Below are 23,194 nucleotides of genomic sequence, written 5' to 3' on the forward strand. Positions count from 1 at the left end.
GGAATAGTCTTTGCAAGGAATATTTTTGTCTGCTGTTGGATCTGCTTTATATTATCTTTAAAGTCCAGTAATGCAACCAAATGTGGTAAAAATAACCTAATGTTCACCTAGAAGGCAATTTATATTCATGCTAATAATGCTGATAATGATGTGCTAATTGGCTGTTAATTGATATGATAAATATTAGGAAATTCTAATTCAACATTAATTAATTTACTGCTTCTTTTGAGTGTTATTTATTTATTCATGAGAGTCAGTGGGAAAGGGAGAAAATGCTTGGCTAACACACTCCAGCAAAACTACAAATAATTGAGATTTGTCTCCCAGGAATGCTACAATTTTCATAATTAGAATAGTTAGAGAAGCAAGCTTGTTACTGAGATTATTGGCCTGTAGATGAGTATCGTAGTAAATTAAGTTTAGTGTGTGTTGCAAGTGGGGTATGGCAGTATCTGATAATGAGGGGGTCATTTGCAAATCATAAAAGCAGTTTCAGTAACTACTTGAGCCTGACTGCAAGACAGAATGAAGTTGAAATACGTCAGGCTGCTTCAGACCAAATGCTCCCTGGTTCTGTGTGAAACCCAACGTGCTATTGCAGCACACACGTGTGCGTGGGGAGACATCACCGGAACTTCTGCGCTGAGCTGTCTGGTGTTAACCCAAGTGCTTTCACAGGTTTTGTGAGAGAAAGTATTTGTCTTTGTTCTCTAGATTCTTCTGTTTCTTCTTTTACCATGAATCCTTCAAATCAGGTAAAAAACATTCACAAAGTTTTGTGGTGCAGGGTGTCTTTCTGGATTTGCTGGATGGACAATACCTGTCCCAGTGGGTTCTTGAGTGAGTCTTGGAAGTGGTGCATGCAGCACAAATGTTTCATAGCACTTACAGAAGGATGACAAAGCTGGCTCAGAACAATCAAATCCCAAACCAGAGAATTACCTTTTTTTTTTTTTTTCCTTTGGGAAAAGATAGAAACAGTTCATCTTCTGATGATCCAACTGTGAATATGAATCAGTTCTAGAACTGTTGTCTATCATCCTGTCTTCCTTCTTTTATGCACTTTATTTTTCTGCTCACAGACAAGATAGAAATCTCTCCATCAGAGGAACTGTAGCAGAACTCAAATCTGTAATGACAATGGGTTTCCCTTTTTATATCAAATCTGCTTACCAGTTTGCAGAGTCACTGTAGAGAAATTTCCAGTGTTCTCCTGAAGAGAATTGACCATCTAAGTCAATAGCTCTTCTCTGACTGCCCTAAGTTTATACTGTCACCCTCTGAAGTGATTATTGCAGCTGGAAAATGCCCACCTCAGCAGCCCCTTTGTTCCAAGCCAGGGCTTCTGCTCAGCATGGCAAGAATGTTACTGAAATCTGTCTCTTTGGTGTTAAATGAACATTGAGTGCTTGTAAATTGTCTCGCTGTTTCCCACCTATCTTCCATTGATTTTTGCTTATGGATTACTTGATCACATGAACTTACATAGGATCATAAATTGCTTCCACAATTCATGATAAAGTCTGAGATTGAAAAGTACTAGAGCAAGGTTGTTGAGAAAGAACATTACTGCAAAAAGATCTCCACTTCTCAATAGCAGTATGATTTCTGAAACTTTAGCCAAAGTGCTCAGTGCTGACTCACAGATGAAAAGTGTGGGTAACAGCAGTTCTGAGGAAATCTACAGAACATAACCAGCCACGTTTCCTTTCCTAAACAATAACCACCCCTCTCAAATCCTTGTGCCCCACGGGGCAGTTGCACAGAAGATCTTGTCAGCAGATCTGACCTCTCCTACTTTGCCGAGCAAGTTGAAAACCACTGTAAGAAACCACACACAGGAGCAGTCATGGTAAATGTCTTCATCAGGAACTTGGTTTGTTTTGGTGGGGTTGAAAGCCAGCACTTCTTTGACCTGGGCAGTGGATGTGCTCAGCCAGCAGGCAAAGTTGCAGGTGCCCGAGGATGCTGAATGTAATCAGCTCATGTCACTCCTTAGAGGCACAGAAAAGCAAGTGATGGCCTGGCAGCAAATGGGACATGGCTGGGACACACAGAGCTTTGGCTGGCTGCTTGCTTCTCAGGATACATATTCACCAAAATTGCACGTGCTGCTCAGCCCAGTTTTTGGTGAATACCATTATTTGTCAGGGGGGTCTTCTACACTTCTACTGGACCAGTGGGCCTTTTACATGAAAATAGGAATAATAGCTAAATATGTATAAACATATATATATATAAACAATGCTCAGAAAAAATCTTTTCCTTCAGTAAAGATGTCCATAAAGCCCACCATGGAAACAAATGAATTATTCCTTATATGGGAGATGAAAATTGGCATTCCAGAGTTGGAGTTAATCTTGCTGAAGATAGTTTTCTAGCTTTCTGGCATAGGAAAAATTTCTTTTTCATTTAAGGATGATTAACACGTGCTGTGCTTCAGGAGTTACCTTGTCTTGAGGGTACTGCAGGAAGACAGAACATCCCCTCTTGAGCCTGGTGGCAAAGGAGGCACTTGCTGTAATGGATCATTGGGCCTTAACTCCAGCAAGAGTTCTAGATAAGTCCAGATAAATGTTGCTATTATTAAGCCCTAAGACAAAGACTTCTTGTCAGATCCTGATGGCTTACTGGTAAATTGTTTAGTGAAGTTTTTCATTCTTTTTATGTAATTCCACCTACTTGGTTACTAGGTTTGTTACCAAAATTGGGTTTTCTAAATGAAGGAATGTATTTTCTTAGCCTTTTGGTAATTTGAACAAAGGAAAACTGGTCTTGCTCAAACCAAAAATGAAAAACATTTTCAGACAAAAGCCAAGCCTTGAAATTTTCATCCTGCTGTGTTGTTCTAAGTTGTGAGCAATTGAAAAGAAGGAGTTTATGGCAGAAATCTGCGTTCAGCATCAACCACTCAGCTGCCTGCAGAAATGGTCCTGCTGAAGGGAATGGGGCTGCTCCTGTGAGTTTAAGTAGAGCTTGCAGAGCTCTGCCTCTTCAGAGTGATTATGGCCACTACTGCTATAACCACAGGGCCCCTGATTGCATTTATGGATGTAATGGCAGTAAATAATGTGCTGAACTACACAGCAATAACTCTTGTGGTGTCCTCTATCCATTGATTCATGCTATCAAGGCAGAGTACACACAGACACACAGAGCTGTGCTGAGATAAAGTCAGCAGCACCCAGGTATCTGTGCAGAGGTCTTCTGCTCAACAGGCAGGACAATACCAAGCTGAGAGCAAAAGCTGCTGGGTTGATTTACAGGCTCACAAAGTTCTCTAAAAGATTGCTGTGTGCTGCTAGAGAAGTCTGATGTTGTAATTAAGAAGCCATAGGAGTGAAAGATTAGCAGGTTGGCTTTGAGTTAGATTGGTGGATGGCTGAGCATAGTGCAGCACCACAACAAATATGAAAGTGATTGGGCTCTGTTATTCTGGCATTTAGTAATACTGCAGTAGTTGAAGATTAAACTCTTAATTATGAGTATTGATTACTCTGGTGTCTAGAAGGTTGAAAATGCACTAGAGCTGAGATTCTTCTGTTACCTGCAAGAATAGACATGGGTTTTCCTTCTCACATATGGTGATGTCTGCCCTGTCATTCGTTGAGGGGTAACTTTCAGTAAGTTTGTTAGAGGCATTTAGTCACAGAGCAAAATTCTACATTTCTTTTTCTGCCCTAGACACCTGGAACTCTGCTAAATGGCATCAGTTTATTGGTCCTGTCCCACTTGTGGTTGTTAACTTGGGGAGGTTTTTCTGAGCTTGTTATTTCTTGAGAACAGAGGTGTGCATTGAGTTGGAAGTCTCTTATTTGGCCGAAGTGTTGTGTATGGCTGAAAGGAGCCATGTTCATGGCCTTGTACATGATGCAGCTGATGCTTCTAGCTGGCTCAGCTCATGTGTGGCCATTTCTCTGTTCAATTGAACACATGCTTTAAACAGAATTGTCAAAGCCCCTGTCCCATATGAAGAAGTAAAGGTAGGTAGGTTCCCATTTAAATGTTGCAAGATTCATCTGCTGTTCCAAATAAATGCTATCAATTGAGATAATCCTGAGCAGCTGTCAAGCAGCAGAGTTTCAGCAGCTTCTCAGCAGAGCTGTACTGATCTTTTGATAAATGGGGGGATTAATTTCTAGGGGAGCAGGAGGAAGTTGACCTCAGCGTTTTTTGAATATTTTGAACAGAGCTTTAAGCTGATTCCTTTGAAAATGAAAATGTTCATACCCAGATAGAGCTTGGGCCAACTCATAAACACGTGTAGGTACTTACCCATGTTCATCCAGCCTCCTCCAGGTTGAGGCAGGAAGGCAGAGTCTGTGGGGAAGGCTGGCATGGCTGTTGCCTGTGGGGTGAAGACCCTGTACAGGGATGGAGGAGAGGGGTAGGATTCTGATGGCATGCAGGCTGCCACCCCTCATGAGTTCCCTCTTCTCCTTAGAAACTCTTTTTCAAGAAAGAACTGAGGTGAAATGTGTACTGCTCTCTGCACCCCTGCCTTGTGGATACACTCAGAGATGTCCTGTGTTTTGTTTTCAAACAGGAAAAGCCAACAACAATGTGCAGTGGGATGAGGACTCCATAGAATACATGCCAGCCAACCCAGTCAGGATCGCATTTGTCTTGGTTGTTCATGGCAGAGCCTCTCGGCAGCTCCAACGCATGTTTAAGGCTATTTACCATAAAGACCATTTTTATTACATTCATGTTGACAAGGTAATATATCACTGGTTATAAATTGCCTGTCTCACCATCTGTCAGTCCTACCCATCGTTGTCATCATCTTCATCTTTTTACCTCTGCTGCGTAGAGTGCGTGTCACTTTTTGTCTCTCCATCTGTTATATGTTTGGAGCCTCTCTTTTTTTTTTTTTTTTTTCCTTCTTCTCAGTGTGACAGCCTTCATTTCTCTCCATGTGTCTACAGGTGTCTGTGTCTGTCTGTTGTACATTTAGTTAACAGTAATTGATGATGTGAACTGACAGTGCAGGCCCACTGGATAGAGAGCTGACCCAAGGTGCTATGGGCAAATTATTTTGCTTCACACTGTAAAAGGGAGGTAGTAACAGTGACCTCCTTCATGGGAGCCCTTCAGTATCTACTGATGAGAAATTATATGTAAGAGCAAGTTACACTGATTAGGGATTACTGTAGCTGTAATAAAAAGAATTATACGAGGATACCTGTACATTTCCAACTTAGCACTCAGCAAAAGAAAGTTGTGCAGCAAAGTTAGTGAGGGCAAAGCAACAGCAGTGCTCAGTGAGGCAAGAAGTAGAGTTGGTTGTTAGTGAATACAAGGAGGGGCAATTTTGGACAGAGTAACTTGAATATATTACTTTTTTCTCCTGTAAAGAGATCCAATTACTTACACCGACAAGTGCTCCAGTTTGCCAACCAGTACCCAAACGTGAGAGTCACTTCTTGGAGAATGGCAACTATCTGGGGAGGAGCAAGCCTTTTGTCCACCTACCTGCAGACCATGAGGGACTTAATGGAGATGAATGACTGGCCATGGGATTTCTTCATCAACCTCAGTGCTGCTGACTACCCAATCAGGTACAATGAGTATTTTAAGAATATGTGTGTTCTGTTCCTAAATGAAACAGATATTGAAGGATATAAGGAATGGCAAGTCCTGGAAGTACTGGAGCTCAGCAAGGAACTCCAGGTGTGGAGAGATTCTTCCCTACCAGGGCTCTGATAAACAGTTTGATTGAATGTCTCAGAAAGTGTTGCAGGTATGAATATAGATTCAGCAAAGGTAATATCCTCTTCTTCCTTTTTTCAGTACTTTTTCTGCAGAGGATAATGGTGGCAGAAGTGACAAATAAGCTGCTAGGAGTCAATTATATCTTCAGTGCCAACTATTGCCTGAATATCTTTATTCAGATGGCGTCAAGCAAAGAACTTCACACACTGCCACATGGCAAGGCTCATGATTCTAAGTTAAATTTCTGGATTTACATAATCCATGCCTTACCTCCTCATTCTGTAAGGTTTACTGCACTGAACAAAAGTTGATAGCCTGTAAGAGAGGAGAGAAGAGAAGAGACCTCCCAAAAAACCAAGTGTCCCTTAAGTGGTTGGTTTTAGAATTATCAAAAAAGGGAAAGAGGAAATTCTTCTTGGGACTTTTCTTTCCTTCCATTTGAAATGAATTGGTGAAAGGGGAAGTAACTTTCTTGGGTGATTTTCTGATGAGTGATGACATAACATGCTTTTAATACTCATTGAAAAGCAACAAATTATTTCATTGCCTTTTGCTGATTACATTTCTGCGAGGTCTCTCAAAGCATGAGTCCCTTCCTGAAGCTGCTACTCAGGAATCCCCACTGAAGTGAAAAATGAAAAAACCATGAGCATGAGGCTTAGGAAGGATTTTGTGACAACTGGCAATAGGCTTTTGGTGGTGGTGCCCATTTCCAATCATTGTCAGTGAAATGCAACACATTTGGGGGTTGAGAAAAATCAAGGGAAAGCATCACAGAGATTGCATTGGGATTGGAATATGGGTATTTTAATTAAGAAATGAAAATATTTTGTCTTGCATCTGATTTATACTTTTGGTGTCCAACAGGAAGACACCTAACAATTTTGTCATATCTCTGTGTGCAAGGGGAAGGGTGTAGGTGTCTGCATATCTTCTGAGTTGTGACTGCTGAAGAATGCTGCACTGATGATAAAAAGTAGACTAACCCAAGACCATAAAGGGAGAGGTGGGTGATAGTCCTTCAAATGCAAGTAAGATACATTGTAGGAGAGTAATTCCTGAAGATCTAGTGTAATTATAGAGTACTTTGAGCAAATGTATCCAGTTATTCTGTGGTGTTGAGTATAAACATCATGTAATGCTGAGGCCATGACCTGTGGTGATCTCAACTGCTTTTAGTTCCCTGTGGAGCAAGTTAAACCACAAGGCCAAGTGGGATCAGTCACTTGTAGACATGGCCATAAACAATCACAGGATTTGTTGACTAGACTGTAGTCAGTTTGGTGTTAATGGGTTCTTTGTAATAATGCTGTGGTATCTTGCAGTCATTCAAACTCTAAACAAGTGCCATTCATCTGGAAGAATTCCAGGCACTCATCTCTTATGAAGCTCCTGAAGGTCAGGCTCCTCCTGCAGCCACTTTCAGAGCTGCATGGTTGGCCCTTGGCAGCTGGGCAGGCATCTGAAGTGCTCACTTCCCTTTCTGTCCAAGTATCCTATTACCAGAACTGATGGAAATGTGCTTCCTCTCCACACCAGGCACTTCAACAAAATGTAAAAAGCCTTTTTCAGTGCTGCAACTTCAATGATAGTGACTTATAGGTACTGATATTTTTTTTAATATGGAATATTACAGCTTATAAACCCTAGAAAATGTCATCAAGTATATGTAGGAGTCCATTTCATTTTCATAGTGAAGTTGACATAAATTAATATTATTTATAATGTTTAGGAAGGCATTACCTCTCTGCATACTCCACAGAGAGCTTTTTGTTTTTCCAGGAAACAGTAAATAGTGTTTGAGGGTTTTTTCTTCCTTTCAGACTTTGTGCTATGATTTGTCAGATAATGGGCTAGGGGCAGTTTACACTTCTTTCACTGGTTAGTCATATTGCAGTGGTTTTTGCTAGGCTTCCCTGCATACAAACATATGAATTTTGTGGATTAATAGTTTTTATCCAGACCTGCTTCATATGAAACTTTTGCTTCCCATCTGCCATTCCATCTGTGACACTCAAACCTTTACTACTTCTCTTCTGATAATAAAAGCTAATCCAGCCTTATAAGCCAGAAAACCACATTCAGTATGGGGGGGTTAATACTATATGATGAAGCCTAAATCTGTCCAGGGAGTAGTCTGGTGTGTTGACAGGCTACAGGAGCCTTTCATCCTTGAGAAGAAATGTCTAGAAGCAGATGTCAAGAATCACACCATAGAAAGGCAGGGGAGAAATTAGAAGCATTCATTTTGGGAGGGAAACAATTAAAAATGTGTAAAATAGAACATATGGAAGTCAGGAAAACTCATATACACCTATTATTCTTTCTCATGCCTTTAATATTAAGCTTGTGTAGTTGAGCCTGTAGGTCCTACACCTAGTGCAAAGACAGCCCTAATCCATGTGGAATCAGTGTGCTATTTATTGGCCTAAGTGAAATGATGTGGTGCATTATCCAACCCTAACCCCATTCACCTCGGTTTCAACATTCTCAGCAGGAAGGCAGTGGATGGAAAAGCCAAAGGCAAACTCCAGAAGTGACTCTGAGGTGTCTAGGAGGCTGAGTGTTGTGTGACTGCCCCTCCTTTTGCTCTGAGGTTGTGAATAAAATAGGACACATGCCCCAAGGTTCTCAAGTAATCATCTCTAACAGTCGTTACATTGCCAGAGAAACGAGAGAGCCTCCCTTCCTTTTTTTAAACTTTTTTTTTTCAATTTTAGTGACATTTTTTTCATGATTTTAAAAAGTCTTTTCTTTTGAGATTCACTTTCAAAACTCAATGGAAAGCTACTGTTGTCTTTAACCTCTTAGTTTACATGGGCATCTATCTGCATTATTTATTGTCTTTGATAAACAGCATCAGGTTGTCAACCTTGTGTTCAGGGACTGAAATTTCACTCCCAACAAGGTGAACTCTGGTAGAGCATCTACTAATGCTGAATGTTTCATGTGCATTGCAGGAGTCCATGGATAGTGTGGCAGCTGAAGTGTTTCACCACTTAAATTAAGAAGTTTAATGAGACCATTTAGCAGTGAATGTCATGTTGGTGCTTACCTGGCTGCAAAGCTTGTAGAAAGAGTAAGCATAATGAAACATTTGAACTATTTATAATTTATAGTAAATCACTGAGCCTCAGTCACCACAGGGATCACCAGATCTAATCACTGGCTAATGCTTGGTCTTTAATGAAGGTCAAGCAAAATGATTAGCAGAAGCTTGGGGAGTGCTTCTGAAGAGTAAGAAAATAGAGTGGCTTATTGATGGATCTAGGAGTGCAGATCTGACTACATTTTCAATTATCAGCAGTAAGGTGTAACATGGTGACATTAAAGAAACCCAGTGAAAATACTTTCCTCTTTGGTTCTGTTTCAGGCTAACGGCTGGAGAGCCACATTTTTCATAAAAGCAGCCTGTGTGGTGAAGATGTGGTCAAGCACAACACATTCAGTAGAGGTTTAGGTCTGGAACTGTTTTTCAGGTGCCAGAAGTACCTGGGAAAACAATTTGTTTCACTCACTCGCTTAGATACATCCCCTGGAAAACACAGATGACTGCCACTCTTATATAAAATGCATCAAGGGTGCTTTTTACTCTTTCAAATTTACCATGAGCTCTTTTCAAATTTACCAAATTTACCAATTGACCAAATGACAACTTTTGGAGCACGTGACTGGGAGAAAACTGAGAGAATGTAGTTTGCATGGTGTGAGTAAACCAGACTCAAGCTGTCCACTTGCTTTTGCAAAGCTTCTCAGCTTTTGAAATATGCAGGTTTGAAATGCAGTATTAGAAATGCAGAAAGATCTCTTCTTAGAACTGAAATAAAGATCTTAGTTTAGCTTCTACATGCAGCACTTCAGCTTTGTGAGGAATGTCTGAAGCTCAGTTGTGGTTGGTGATGATTGTGACTTGGTGGCTATGAACTTAGAAATCCTAAAGCCATCTGGGAAGCTGTGTAATGGCAAATAGGCTCACCCAACCCATTGCCTCAAAAGGAGGGACCCCACTTTCTCTCTCTGACTTCTTATCAATTTGACTTTATCAATTTTATACCTCAATTTAAACCTGCTGAGGTGCAGGTTTCCAAGCTCAAAGTCTCTCAAAGATATTTTCTGCCAATTCATAGGCTGATGCTGGATGTGAAAGCCTATACAAAATATGCTGACTACCCATGGCTGAATTTGACCTTCCACCTGACATGCAGTGCAGCTCTGTATGGCAGGCCTTGCCACCAGAATGATGTACCTGGCAGCAGGTAAATAGTACAGCATTCTGGAAGTGCCCTTTGGAATGTTATCCTGAACTGAAGCACAGCAAATGGTATCTGTACAGCCAGCTGGAAATACAGCACAGGTAACTTCTGCAGTACAGCATGTGTTCAGCTGCCAGTGCCTGAGGTTTCTATCACAGTATTGTCACTGACATTGTCTGCAGTTTTGTTTGCTCAGAACATCTTTATCTGGTGAGCCAGATGTCAATCCACTCTTCAGAGGGAATCTTTTTTTCTATCCAAAAAGGACCCTTATCAGTGTTTTTCTTGAATCTGCATTCTCTGAGAATTTCAGATGCGCTTCTTAAATCCCTTAAATCCCCTTAAATAACTTTTCTCCTCCACTTTTCTCACTTTGCCAGCACAATTGCTTGAGAATTATATAAATTTTGAAGGTTATCTTTTTGCTTTGCTGTCCCACTTCCCTGTTTTACTGTTAAATTATCAGTGGTTGGCAAAGCAGTGGTTTTGCACATGGTCACATATGGGTGGGGTGAAATGTTGAAATTATTGTGGCTTAAAAATTTTATTTACATCTGATCTTAACATTGTTCTTTTTCCAACCTGGCAAATGTTTAGTGATGGGAGGGTTCAGCTTTTCTGTGTGCAGCCAAAGCAGCTGAGGTTACTCTTTCTCCACCTCCCCTCCTGGAGTTAAAGATACAAAGCAGCTTTTGGGGAACTGTGATATCTGCAGCTGTTAGGAACTGGATATTTGGATATTTAGGAATTCTGAAACGTTCTTCATAGCAGCCTCAGTCTAGCAACAGAAATAAGTGCACCTCAAACTGGGGACTGGTTTGGCTATCCAGGCATCTCTGCAGTGCATGCAGATTAAAGATGTATCAACAGAGCACATTTTTAGAATAGCAGTATTACTCAAAGTACCCTTATACTTGGCAGCCCATTATCATCTTGATTACAGCACTAAACATTCAGCCCTTCATCTCTTCCTGTGTGAACTGAAGCATCTGAGCCAGTGTCTGAGACTCTGGGAGCCCTGCCTGGCAGCTGAAAGCCCCAACTGCCAACCTTCCCAGTTTGATGGGCATTGCAGCATCTCAGTGCTTGCTGGGCTGCTGGCTGGTGTCCCCTTCTTCTCTGGCTTGGCTTTGGGGCTGCTCACAGGGAGGTTCTCCAGCAAACAGCCAAAGGGTTTTCATCTGTTTGCCATTTGCTTTCTTGATGCAGTTTAATTTTACTTTTCCAACAAGAATGAGATGTGAGTCTTCACTGGATGCCATTCAGCTTCATCTCTAAAAAACAGCAGTACAGGTGTTGTGATAAAGGGCAACACAGTTGTGTCTCTTGTCTTCAAGATGCTAGAATGCTGGTTTTGTAAGGGTAACTGATGTGTTGAGGCTGAGGAAGGCAGTGAGGTGAATGGAGGAGCTTGCCAGCCCAGCTATTTCTCCTTCACAGCCCCAGGGCTATTTTTGAAACCTGGTTTTCACTTCCAACTTGTCTTTGTAGTCTGGGATAACCAAATCAGATAAAGGGTCCTTCATGCAGAGTGGCTCTTGTACTTAATGTCCATGGTTAGCAAAGTTCCCCAGCAGCTCAAATAGTGGCAGCTATGTGGTACTCAGCTGCTCATTGAATTCCTGTCTCCAGTGGGGTTTGAGGGTGTAGCAGGAAAATCCCACGTGTGACTTTATCTCCTGGGCATTAATCATACAGTGGGTAAGAGAAATTACAGAAATATCAGTCCTTGCAGTGTCTACCTGGGTTTTATGAGCAGAATCTCTGTCTTTAATATCTCTTCAGTTGGGTTTTGGAGGTGGTTTTTTTTTTTTTTTAGAAAGTTCAGTAAAATAATTATCAAATTCCAAAAGCTAAAATGGCTTTTGAGAGAAGAGGGAAGAATTCCTATTATAGCATTGCATTTTAAACATGCTCTCCCTTCGTGGCCTCACTGAATTCTCTCAGGAAATTAAAAATCTGTGGAAATTGCTACTAAGACACTTTTTTGTTTAGACTTCAGGATGCCAGTTACAATAAAACAGCTGCAAAATAATATCTGGTGGCAGTTCTAAGTGAAGATAAAACAACAACATGTGCTATTATACCTTTCCCAAGTCATTGTTAAATAGTTACAAACCAAAAGGTCATTAAAGGGTGGGTTTAAAGTTTTTCTGATTCAGTTTTTTTAGTGGTGATATTGAAATAAGAGGAGGGGAATAAATGAACTCTCTTCCTCCAAAATAGGGCCAAAAATGTAAAATTTGAGTGGTATTGGATGTTAAAGATTTTTTTCAAGCAATTTATACATAAATTCTGGTCTTGTCTTGGTATTGAATTATGCACTTTGACCTGGTTTTGATTCAGAATTATGGCATGTAAACGAGCTGAAGGGCTGATTTGAATTAAATAAATCTTAACAGAATTAAAGATGCTTTGGAACAACAGTTATTCTTTAAAAGCTCTGTATAAATAAATGGCAGTAGTAATGAACTGTGGTTACAGAGCAAGTGGTGGCACAAGAGTGCAGTCACAATTGCCTCTTCCCTTTACTCTGATCCAGTAGAAACTCCTTTTCCCCACAATCACAGTGCAAGGTAAGAGCCAGCTGGCCACCAGCTGCCACTTTCCCTGGGATTTATGGGAAGTACTGATAGGAAATTCCGTATCAGCTTGTACAGAGGCATCCAGCATTGCTCCATCTGGCTGCTGCTCTCACTCAGTGAAGTCCAGAAGACCCATGCCATGTGCTGATGCTCCAGTCTGCAGGTTCCAGGAGGTGTGGGATGGAGAAGGGTGGTTGCCAGACAGAGGTGGGAAGTATGAGGCTGAGATCTTCCAGTTCATTCTGTTACATGGAAGTTGCTTAAGAGGTTCCTTCACCTTCATTTTCTTCTGCAGGAAACAAACCCTACTTCATCAGGCTGTAAATGCTGCAGAGGAGGCACAGCTCAGCTCTCATGTCTCCAGACCAAAAGCAAATATTTATGTTCATGTTCAGTGCTGCAGAATGTGGCTTTCTACAAAGGTGTTATTTTTCTTTTGTTTTTAATGGTCCTGACTATTGCTGACAGGTCAAAATTTAAGATCTTGAGATATTGTGCTAGCTTTGACCTGGTGGAGCAGAAATTCAAGGCTTATATTTTGCTGTGCAGTCCCAGGTAGAATTAGTGGCAAGTTGGCTTTTACAGTTGCACCTTGTTACAACTGGTTCATTCCTGCTCATCCTGCACAGCACTGTAAGTCACAATGCATTTATATGATATTTCTGAATCTATCCTTATATCAGTGGTGGTGCTGAATACCATTGACTGTTTCTGACTGCACTTCTGTAGTTTCAGGCTGATCAGAGGGGCTGAGGCCTTAAATAGTTCATTGTAGCACACATTCCACTCTGCTGCACACTGTTTAATTATATCCATCATTCAGCATTACTTGATGAACCAGCTGTAGGCACAAGCATCCCTAACCTTTCATCAGGATAATTGCACTCTTTGCCACATTAGGAACTGGTTTGGGGCCAAGTCTTTTCCAAATACAGAGTTCATCTCTGTTTAAAAGTTTGCTGCCCCACAGTAGTTTCCAGCAAGTAATCTTGCAGCTATGCATTCCTGGGCCAGCTGAAGACTTAAATGTCTATACTGGATTTGTGCCACATTATGTCTTTAAATAATTGGGGCAGCCCAGGAGAATGTTTTAGCATTGTATTCTGAAGGTGGGATGCTCCATGGCAGTCAGGTGCAAGTCAGGTGCAATCTTCCAGAGGATTTCTGTGGCAATACTCTGGGAGGGTCGATGTCATTGCTAAATCTTTGCATTGTGTAGGCACTGAAACTGTTCCTGCAGTCACATTGCTGGTGACAGCTGCAGAACTACAGCTGAAGGCTGAAACACCCCAATCTTTGTTCTGTACCTGAAACTGGTACATGTGGTGTTTCAAGAGACACCAGTGCTGGGTGTCATCACTAAGTGCCTGGAGGACCTCTGGGTTTGTGAAGTGTTGCAGCTCAGGAGGGGAGAGGCAACCAGCACATCACTCCAGGTCACCTACTGTCTGTGAGGCAGTAAGGACTTGGCAGGGTCAGAAGACCAGATGGTGACAAATTCTACTTAAATTTCCTTGTCATTTGTATAGTCTTTTCTTGAGTTGAAGTGAACCACTGGTTCTTTGCTGGTCTTGTGATTAAATAAGACTATATTGGTGGCAGCTCTGTTGAGCACAGCAGTGAGTTGGGAGCACCAGCCTCCCACCCTTCCAGTTGTCTTCCTGTCAGCCTGGTTACATCAGTTAATGGATCTATACATTCCCTTTGTGGTTTTCTCAGACCTCCTCTCTGCCACATGCTTGTGCCCCTCATCCTGGTGCTACGTTCTTCACTGACTCACTGCAAAACAGTCCCAATGAAGAGTAGGGCAGGTCATCACTGGCACAGATTGTCAAAATAAGATTATTGCTCAACCCAAATATAGGTAACAAAATGTGACTTTCTGTTGTTAAAACCTATTAAATTTATTTCCATCAGCTCTCAATTCATTATCCCTTTCACCCTCCAGGCCCTGTTCTTCCATCTTCTCAGGCTTGGTGCAGAATTAACATTAAATCCCATTTGCCTGACCCTGTTTTCCCATTTTGCCTTCTAGTCCTTTAAATTGATGTGTTCTGACAGGTTGATTCGGCATCCAGGGATCAAAGGGAGTGGCAGGCCCACAAGGAGCTTCAGGAAGAGCTTGGTTTGCTCTTAAAATGAGGTTTGTGGAAGGGCTCAGCAGTGGGGTCTCAGCAGGAGGAGGAAGGGCTCTCAGCTGCATCCCTCGTGCAGAGAGCACTGCATGGCCCCTCTGCTACTGGGATGCCCACTACTCATTTCTTGGGATAAACTCTAGTTGGAATATTCATCGGTATCATTGGCTTAGTGTATTTGCCCTCTTGCCTTATCCTTCGAATTTGTGGGATGGGAAAAAGGTTTCTTTACCCAAGTACATCTTTCTGCTGCCACAGAAGGACCATGAGAAATGTGAAGACTGTATTGGCCATTTTTTGTCTAGGTTTATACCACAAATCAAGCAGGGAGATGGCAAGACCCAATACCAGTATGAAGTGACTAAGCTGGTTGTTGTGGCTTCTTAGAAAGCAATTCTCCAGCAGTGAGATGGGCTCAAATTCCCTGCTGCTTGAAAGCTTAAAAAAAAAAGTTAGTGATGTGCTGGTCATTCATAAACATAAATAGAGAAATAAGCAGAAATTTGCTTAACAAATCAGGGTGAAACATTTCCTTCCTTTCTACCAAAATGCTGCTGAGTTGACTGCATCAAACCAGGTTATTTAGGGAATAATTTGTCCTGCATGTAGCTGATTTTCTCTGATTATTTTCATTTGTACCAGATTCTGTGCAGTTGTACATTTGGGAGGAGCTATTCAAGTTTTTTCCATGCATACATTATTGATAAGCATCTGTATAATCTAGGCTGAGCAATCACATAAGATTAGATTTATGAAAGGAAAACTACAGTAACACATCTCATAATTTTACTGTAAAATACATAGCTTACTTCAAAATTGGGGCAAAAAAGAGTTGCATATGACATGGTATTACAGCAGAGTGGTTTTCCTATTTCTTTACTTTTCATTGCAGGATTAGGGATGCTTAGAAAATATCATTGCCACAGAGTTCCTAAGATGGGTACTCCTGGGATTGAGATAGTTTGTTAAAATGTTTTCTGAACATCAGTGAATTAAAACTTGAACCATCAGTGAATTGTGTGATGGATCTGTGGTGGAGATGGATAAACTGAGGTACAACTGGTTTGACCTCCCAGGAAAAGTCTTCTTAATAAGTGTACTTGTGTGCCTGAGAGATCTGAGGTTAGTTAAAGGAGAACTCCCAGCTCTTTACTTGTATGTAATCATTGCACAGGTTGCTTCCTCACACATGGACATGTAGACCCTTGCCCATAAAATAACTTCTGAGGATATAGTATGAAAGTCACACTGATCAGAACAGCTACAAGCATGGCACAGCTAAGCAGATGCTGCTACGTCCTCTGCCAGACCAGAGATCCAGTGATTGCTCTGTAGGATGGTGTGTTTGATAAGATCTTGGATAATTTAAATGCTTGCATTGAAAATTCACTATAAAATAATTGGAAATTGAGTAGATTACTTTATGCCTGGCAAATAGCTAAAGAAAGTCAAAAGCACCAAGTTAAGAAGTTTTAATGAGTGCATATGGTGAGTATTTTATTATCATAAAAGCTGCAGGGCTTATTTAGCTCATAGAGGGCTGGAGTTTTTCATTAGCTAAAGGCATTTCAGGGTTTCATGGGATATAGCTGGAAAACATTCCAAACATGAATATTCTGTTTTAAAAGAATAATGAGACGTTGAGGGTTTTTATAAACTCCCAAGTTTGCTAAACCAATATATCTAATTAGATGAAGAAATTCTCTATAGAGGCTTTGCATCAATGGCTGAGCACATAGCAAATGTTTGAAGCATTTACATATCAAATACTGCTGGCAGTGTTCTGGCTGCAGTCCAGAGTCGTAGATAGTTTTAATCACATTTGTTCATTAATCCTTGGTGGAATTCTCTTATATGGTCTCTTTAGGGTTTTCATTAAAGCATGTACTGCTGCTGCTTGTCAGCAATGGGCTTATTTATTTATTTTATGAATGCTATCTGAAGCCTTGAATTTATAGAAAATGAGTTGTGGAGTAGCTCAGGAAGCAGCCGATGGAGTATATTCTTTTTCTCTCAGTAGTTCCCCTTTGTACCCAGGCATTTATGTATTCTCACTAGTAAGAGGTTTATTCAGCAGTGTGACATTTAAAGAAGACTTTCACTCTTTTGTGGCTGTTAGTTCTTTTCTTTTCCATGGGAAGCAGACAATGGTTGAATGGGAAGCAATAATTGAAAGTACAGTGAAGATGATTGTATTGCTAATAAAATGTCTTAAGAGTCGTCCTACACTGAGAGTAGCTGCATCCCCTGTGATGACTGATCCCTGCCTGGAGCATCAAAATGCAGAAAGCAAATGCTTTGAAATACACGGGTGTGTTCCCAACCCAGATGGCAGTGCTGTTGCTGGAGCAGAACTCTTAATCTCTCAAGTACTCCAGCAAGCTGAGCTGCTAAAGCAGTAGTTTTCTTCCGTAGTCTTGTTCCTCTGTTAAACCTGACTTGAAAGACAAAACAAGTCATTTAAGACAACACTGTTGTAAAAGCAGAGGTGTTAATAGTCACCTAGAGCCTTCCACACGAAGTTGGCCTCTGAAATCATATCTGTCATTCTCATTTTTATGGTACGTTTAACAAAAGACTGCTGTTATGGGAATCAGCTTCTCTGAGAAATGCCTGCCATGCTAATATTTGTTCTGTGATAGATAGCAAGAACTAAATATAGCCTTCTCCTTTCTTTTCATTTTAAGATGACAGGGGTTTTGTTTTGTTTTATTTTTGTTTTGTTTTCCCTCTCCCTACTGTCAGTGTCAGGCTCCTCTCAGCCTCCTCTTTCACTAAATTGTTTTTGGGGAGAGAGGTGGGGTTGAGAGCATCAGTGGGAGGGTCAAAATGCATATCCATGGTCTGAGAGCTGAATGAGAGGTTTTTCCCTCCAATGGGAGTTTTTCCTCTGTGTTGTTATGCTGCATTTCTGTGGTTCATCATTTTGCTGTAAGAAAAGAGATCTTGCAGGTTTTTGCTGCTTTTCTGCTGAATCATTCTGCTGTTGGATCCTTTTGGTAGGTTTTAGCCACACCCACACCTTGGCTAGCTGGCCAGTATGGGTCAGGGTCCCTCACTGGAGAGGAGGATCCCACCCAGCATCACTGCCAGGTGCTGCCATCTCCCCAGTAGACGTGGGAGCGAAGCTTTCAGGCTGCACTGAACACTGTACAGGTGTAGGTGGGAATTTCCAATAATTCTTCCCCATCTCCTGGATTGCTCTCCTGCCTCCACACCTCCTCAGCACCTTGCAGCAATGCAGAGCTGCTGGCAGCTGCAGAAGCTGGGGTCTGGTCTGAACACATGCACTCCTTGTGTAAGAGGGAGGGGGCACCAGCTTGGGATAGCCCCAGGCTAGAAATAGAGAAGGAGCTCTTCTGCCACAGGGGTCTTGGCAATGGTGACAAGTCCTAACACTTTACAATAATCTGTTAAGTAACATTAAATTTATCATGTATTGAAGTCAATGAGCTTAATCATAATTATTGGAATTTATTGAAAAGAAGGTAGCAAAATCAAAGGCACTCAGCTCTTCCACTTCTGAGCTCTTGTGTGCACATCTGCATGGTTAACCATGGAGTAATGGCATGCTGAGCTCCATAGATGAGGTTGCCCCATAGTTCCATTTTTCTTCTCAGAAGTCTTTTTCATCTCTGGAGACCTTCTAGAAATAGTTTCTTGGCAAAGAGCTGTGGGTTTGCTGTACATCTGGGCTCTGTAGGGCTCTGCCTTTGCACAGTCACAGTGATCCTGGGAAAGGAAACTGGAGAGGAGTTATGTGGCAGAGAGGCTGCTGCCACCCTGCATGACAAGTGTGGTAGCAATCCCCACCTGAGGCATTTAAGAAATGTGCCCCTGGAGAGAAAGTTTTCTGACTGTGAAAGGAGGATTTTAGCAACTGCATTAGTGTCTGTGGCATGTTCAATACCTTTGATTTTCTTTTAATATCATGTGGTGGAATAATTGGGAGGTGATGTGCAGCATCCTCATGATATTGGGGCCAGAAGAAGCAGTTTGAGTGAGAGTTTAATAGAAATTCAGTGAGCTCCCATGCTGAGCACAGAATTGGTTTGCTGCATAAATCTAAATGTCAAAAAAGTAGGAAGCTCTATAAAGTAGGAAGCTCTATCAAATGGAAATGTGATGGTTTATTTCCATATTGTCAAAACATGAAAAGAAGCATATTTGACAAAGAGTAAAACTCTATATAACTTTTTTTTTTTTTTTTTAAATAATATTAAAAGTAGGGCCAAGATGGCACCAGTGTTTTAACAAAATGGGAAAATGGAGAGCTAGACATGGTGTGGGCATGTATAATTGTTATCTAAAAAGTGAAAGACATTGAAAAGTTTGTGTGGCAGCCCCAAGTCCAAATACATTTGGCAAAGCATTGCTGAACAGCAGAATGCAGGTTGGTGAGCAATCTAGAAATGTTTTATTGAGTGGTGTGGACTGTTACTTCGGTTGATTTGATTTTTATCCTGTAAGGGAATTACAGCTAAAGCACTTCCAAACCTGGTTATTTTTCTAAGGATCATCTTTGCATGCCAGCTTTTGCCTAGAAACTCACCCGAAGATGTCAACCATTGAAACCATTTCATGTGGAAGCATTGCTAAGTAAATTCACTAAATGCCTATTCATCCCAGTAAGATGGGGAATCACTGGAGCAGCAAATGTGAAAATCTGCACAGCTTACTATACAGAAAGCAGTTTTCTGAGGTTGTCAAATTGGGATGCAGTCTGACCCTGGGAGGAATTACAACTCCCATGAGTGAGCACAAGGAGGAGGGTCTCAGGTGCTTGTAGCCTGCTGGTTCTGGCTGGTGGATGGGCAGAGCCTTCATTTGGTCCAGAGAAACACAGTGAGATTATGAAGATAGTTTACAGGGCTGATAACACTTCCAAGTTGTTTCTGAACCCAGAAGTTAAACACATCTTGGACAGGACTCTGGTTAAACCAAACTTTATTTTCTGTGGCTTATAATGTGAAATGTTTTTGAGATAAAAGCACTGCTGACAGCTGTTTCATCTTTAGTTTTTCTGCCATTGCAGACCATTGCTTCAAAGGTCTTGTATCTATGATGTTGTGGGTTTGACTGTAACTCAGCATATAAGATCTTTGTAATATGATCTGTTCAGTTTTCCTAAATATGCTGACCTAGATAAATCCAGAACATGTATTCTCCACTGTTAAAGAAATAACAGACCACAAAAGCTGTCATGTGTAAATACATTCTTGGACTTGTCAGCTGAAATTTTGAAAATGTTGGTGTCAGATTGCCAGTCACACTAATTGGAATTTATCTTCTAAATTCCTTTGTTCCTATTAATTAAATTGGCTTTTTGACATCCAAATTGTATTGCTTTATGCATTCCAACCTTGGCCTCTTCTCTGTTACAAGGATGAAAACATGAAATGCCAGTAGCTGCTTAACCAGATTCCTTCAGAAAGATCTAGCAAAGCAAGTAAAATAGGACTATCAGTGCAGTCATCTCCCAGATGGGTTTTCATAGTTTAAAAGTACAAAGCAGTGTTATGTAATACATACTCATACAATACTTAAAGTATCTGCCAGGAGTTGATAGGAAATTTAAGCTGTAACAAAGCTGTAATGCTTTCCAAGGAAACTTCCCAGCATACAGGGAGGCACTGAAGTTCAGCAGTGGGATGGAAGTTTTTTCGGCAACTGCCTCCTTCAAAAAGCCTTCAAGAGGTCCCCAAATGAGAACAGTAAGTGTATAAATGACTGTAGACATGGTAACTTTCACACTGTAATTTGTGTATCTTCTGTTCTTCCTCTTGCAGGACAAATGACCAGCTAGTGGCATTCCTGTCCAGGTATCGTGATATGAACTTCCTGAAATCACACGGGAGGGACAATGCCAGGTAAGTGACCTTTTCCTCCGCTTGTTGTATCCATGGCACTGACATTTGTTGTACAGTGATGATTTTTCTGGTCGGAAATCCCTCGTTCAAGAAAGAGAAAGTGAATGAGAAGGAAACGTTCTCCTGAGGACAGTTGTTTATTGGTCAGAATGGCTCCTTCCCTGAACTGGGCTGCAAAGATGCTGTTGTTGGGAGGAAGATGTGGAGCAGACTGATGCTTGTTCCCTCCCTGGGGCTTGGCACAAGTAGATGTTTCAGGAGGAAGCTGAGAGTAGAACATCTCTGCCAGGGGTGGGAGCCTGTACCAGCCTGCGCATGCTAGCAAGGGGGAGGATGGTAGCAGAAGAGTTATCATGATCTGCTGCAGTTTTGGAGTCCTTGGATCAATGTTCCTCTTCATTCACCCTGCACAGCTCTTGGGGAGAAGGGAATGTGTTGTGTTTCCCACAGCACATCAGTAATAATTACAGCTTTGTGGTTTGAGAAGCAATGACCAAACACTGTGTTTCCAAAGATTTAAAGAACCTCTGCAGGTGGAAAATCTTTCCTGTCTGATTGCAGTGGGATTTCCCCTTTATTGATACTCTTACTTTTCCTCTATATTGCTACTTTTGTAGCAGTCTTCCAACAGTTCCAGTAACTACATGTACTTCAGCCCCAGTAGCTTTGCAGCTAAAAATATTGTTTTATTCTACTTGGGTCACCAGGTCATCTCTTTATTCTGTAATATGTCAAGCACCCTGTAAGGCTGGGTTCAGACAGTGTACACTGAGAATGTGACACAGCAAGTCCCAGGTTCAGCACAGCAGGAGGTTAGAATAACACACAGGTCTTGCTTCTGAGCTGCTGTTGCTCTCATCATGAAATTTATCAATTCTGTTGTGTTTCTGTTCAAATGAAGTCCTCACAAGCATTCATCTTCAGCATGCAGAATTTTCTGTAAAAAATAATACTGTAAGGAATAATATTTGAATGAGTGGACAGTTTTCACAGGAGAGTCTCTGGTTTGGGGAGTGCAGAGTGCCTGAGTGCCTGGCAGGCTCAGGTCTAGCTGGTAATAGTGATCAACAGCAGGTTAAGTAGAAAGGGAAAGAGAAGAGGCCAGGGAAAAGCAGTCAGGCTCCTCCACTTTTTTGCTCCTCTGGTCCACTTGGTTCTTCTCAAATTCCTCAAGCAGGGTAAGGGAAATAACTACTGAATTACGACATGTCTGCATCAGGCTGGTTTGAACATGCCAACTTCAGCTGGGTTAGAACAATTTAGATCAATTAAACACACTAATCTGGTATTAATTTAATAATAAAATGAGCTAATGTGCCACTTGCTGTCCTCTCACAGGAATAACAGTCCATTTTGTTGAGTGGTTCCCTTTGACTGTATAAACAACTGAATACCTTCTGGTTTATTACAACATGTCATTGTGTTGGTTCTTTTTTTCCTGGATTTCTACCATAAAATCTCTGTGCATCAGGGAACATAGTGTAGGACATCAGTGCAGATTTGCCAGCCCTGTGTGCTGTGGTTGTGAGTCCCCAAGTCTCAGAGGTGTTCCCACTGCTGACCACTGGATGAGTGGATCCTTTCACAGCACCCCCTGGCAGCTTCCCAGAATCTCTATCAGGGAGGTGGGGCAGCTCCCCAGGAGAGACAGGACTTGGGCTGCAGCTGCCTCTGAGTAATATTGGTATTTGGGAAGAATCAGATAGTGCTGGTGTCAGAAGCTGATCACAAAGCAGTTAGTCCTCCATGTTGCAGGTGAATTTCCAGCTCTGCCTTCACCTGCTGAGAGAGAAATTATCTCAAATGTGAAGATCTCTAGCCTGATCTCTCAGTTTTCATGTTTTGGTAACTCAGATGTGTTTAAACTGGTGAATGTACCACCTGTCCTGCCCACTTTACAGATAATTCCCAACAGACTTCCCTTTAATGCCTGAGGTGTGTAAGCTGTAGTCATACCAGTGAAGTTTATCTTTGTAGTTAGAATGATTCAAGCTTCTGAACTGAAATACCTTGGATAAGCACAGGCAGGTGAGACATGACTTATCAGGGCTGTCACCCTGTGTCCTGCTGCCTGCAGCCTCTGTACCAGAGGAGCAGAAGAAGAGGGTAGTGGGGCTTCCTTACAATATTCTCCCAGCCTCCTGTGACCCTTGTATGGAGAATTTCCACAGCCAGACTTGGTGACTTTCTTATTTAAGAGTAAGAGATGTAGAGAAACAAGATAAACCAGGTGCCTCGAGTTGCCAAAGAGTGGGTGTGAGTCCACCTGTGCCTGGTTAGGGCAGGCCCCCTATTACCAGGGGGCAATAAAGGTGGGACACACACCCACAAGGAGGAAGCTCACTCTGGTGCGAGGCAATGCAGAGGCTAGCAGCTCGTCGAGCTTCAGGAGCAAGAAAGGCTCCTCCTGCTACAAAGAGATGTATGTATTTTTTTTCCCCACTAGTTTTCCCACTTACTTTTTAAATTTTGCTGTTTGCTTTGCCTTGTCACAGCTCTGTGTAAAAGAAATATCCCATGGGGAGAATGTTATGGCCCAGAGCATGGTAGGTTCAAGGTTTGGCAACAAAAGTTTTAAAATAAATAGATAAGACAGCTTTTGGAAAGGATTTAAGACACAAGCCCACCTCCAAGTT

The 23,194-nt window shown here is 41.6% G+C and overlaps 1 protein-coding gene across 1 annotated transcript in view; it reads left to right on the forward strand.

Annotated features, from left to right (window-relative positions):
* Nucleotides 1–23,194, forward strand: part of XYLT1 (xylosyltransferase 1) — a 155,564-nt gene that overhangs the window by 101,875 nt on the left and 30,495 nt on the right. The window contains exons 3-5 of the mRNA XM_030460103.1: nt 4,547–4,719; nt 5,359–5,561; nt 20,478–20,558. Of these exons, the coding sequence (XP_030315963.1) occupies nt 4,547–4,719; nt 5,359–5,561; nt 20,478–20,558 (457 nt within the window). The remainder of the gene's footprint in view (nt 1–4,546; nt 4,720–5,358; nt 5,562–20,477; nt 20,559–23,194) is intronic.

Source organism: Calypte anna, chromosome 14, assembly GCF_003957555.1.
Source record: "Calypte anna isolate BGI_N300 chromosome 14, bCalAnn1_v1.p, whole genome shotgun sequence".
NCBI lineage: Eukaryota > Metazoa > Chordata > Aves > Apodiformes > Trochilidae > Calypte > Calypte anna.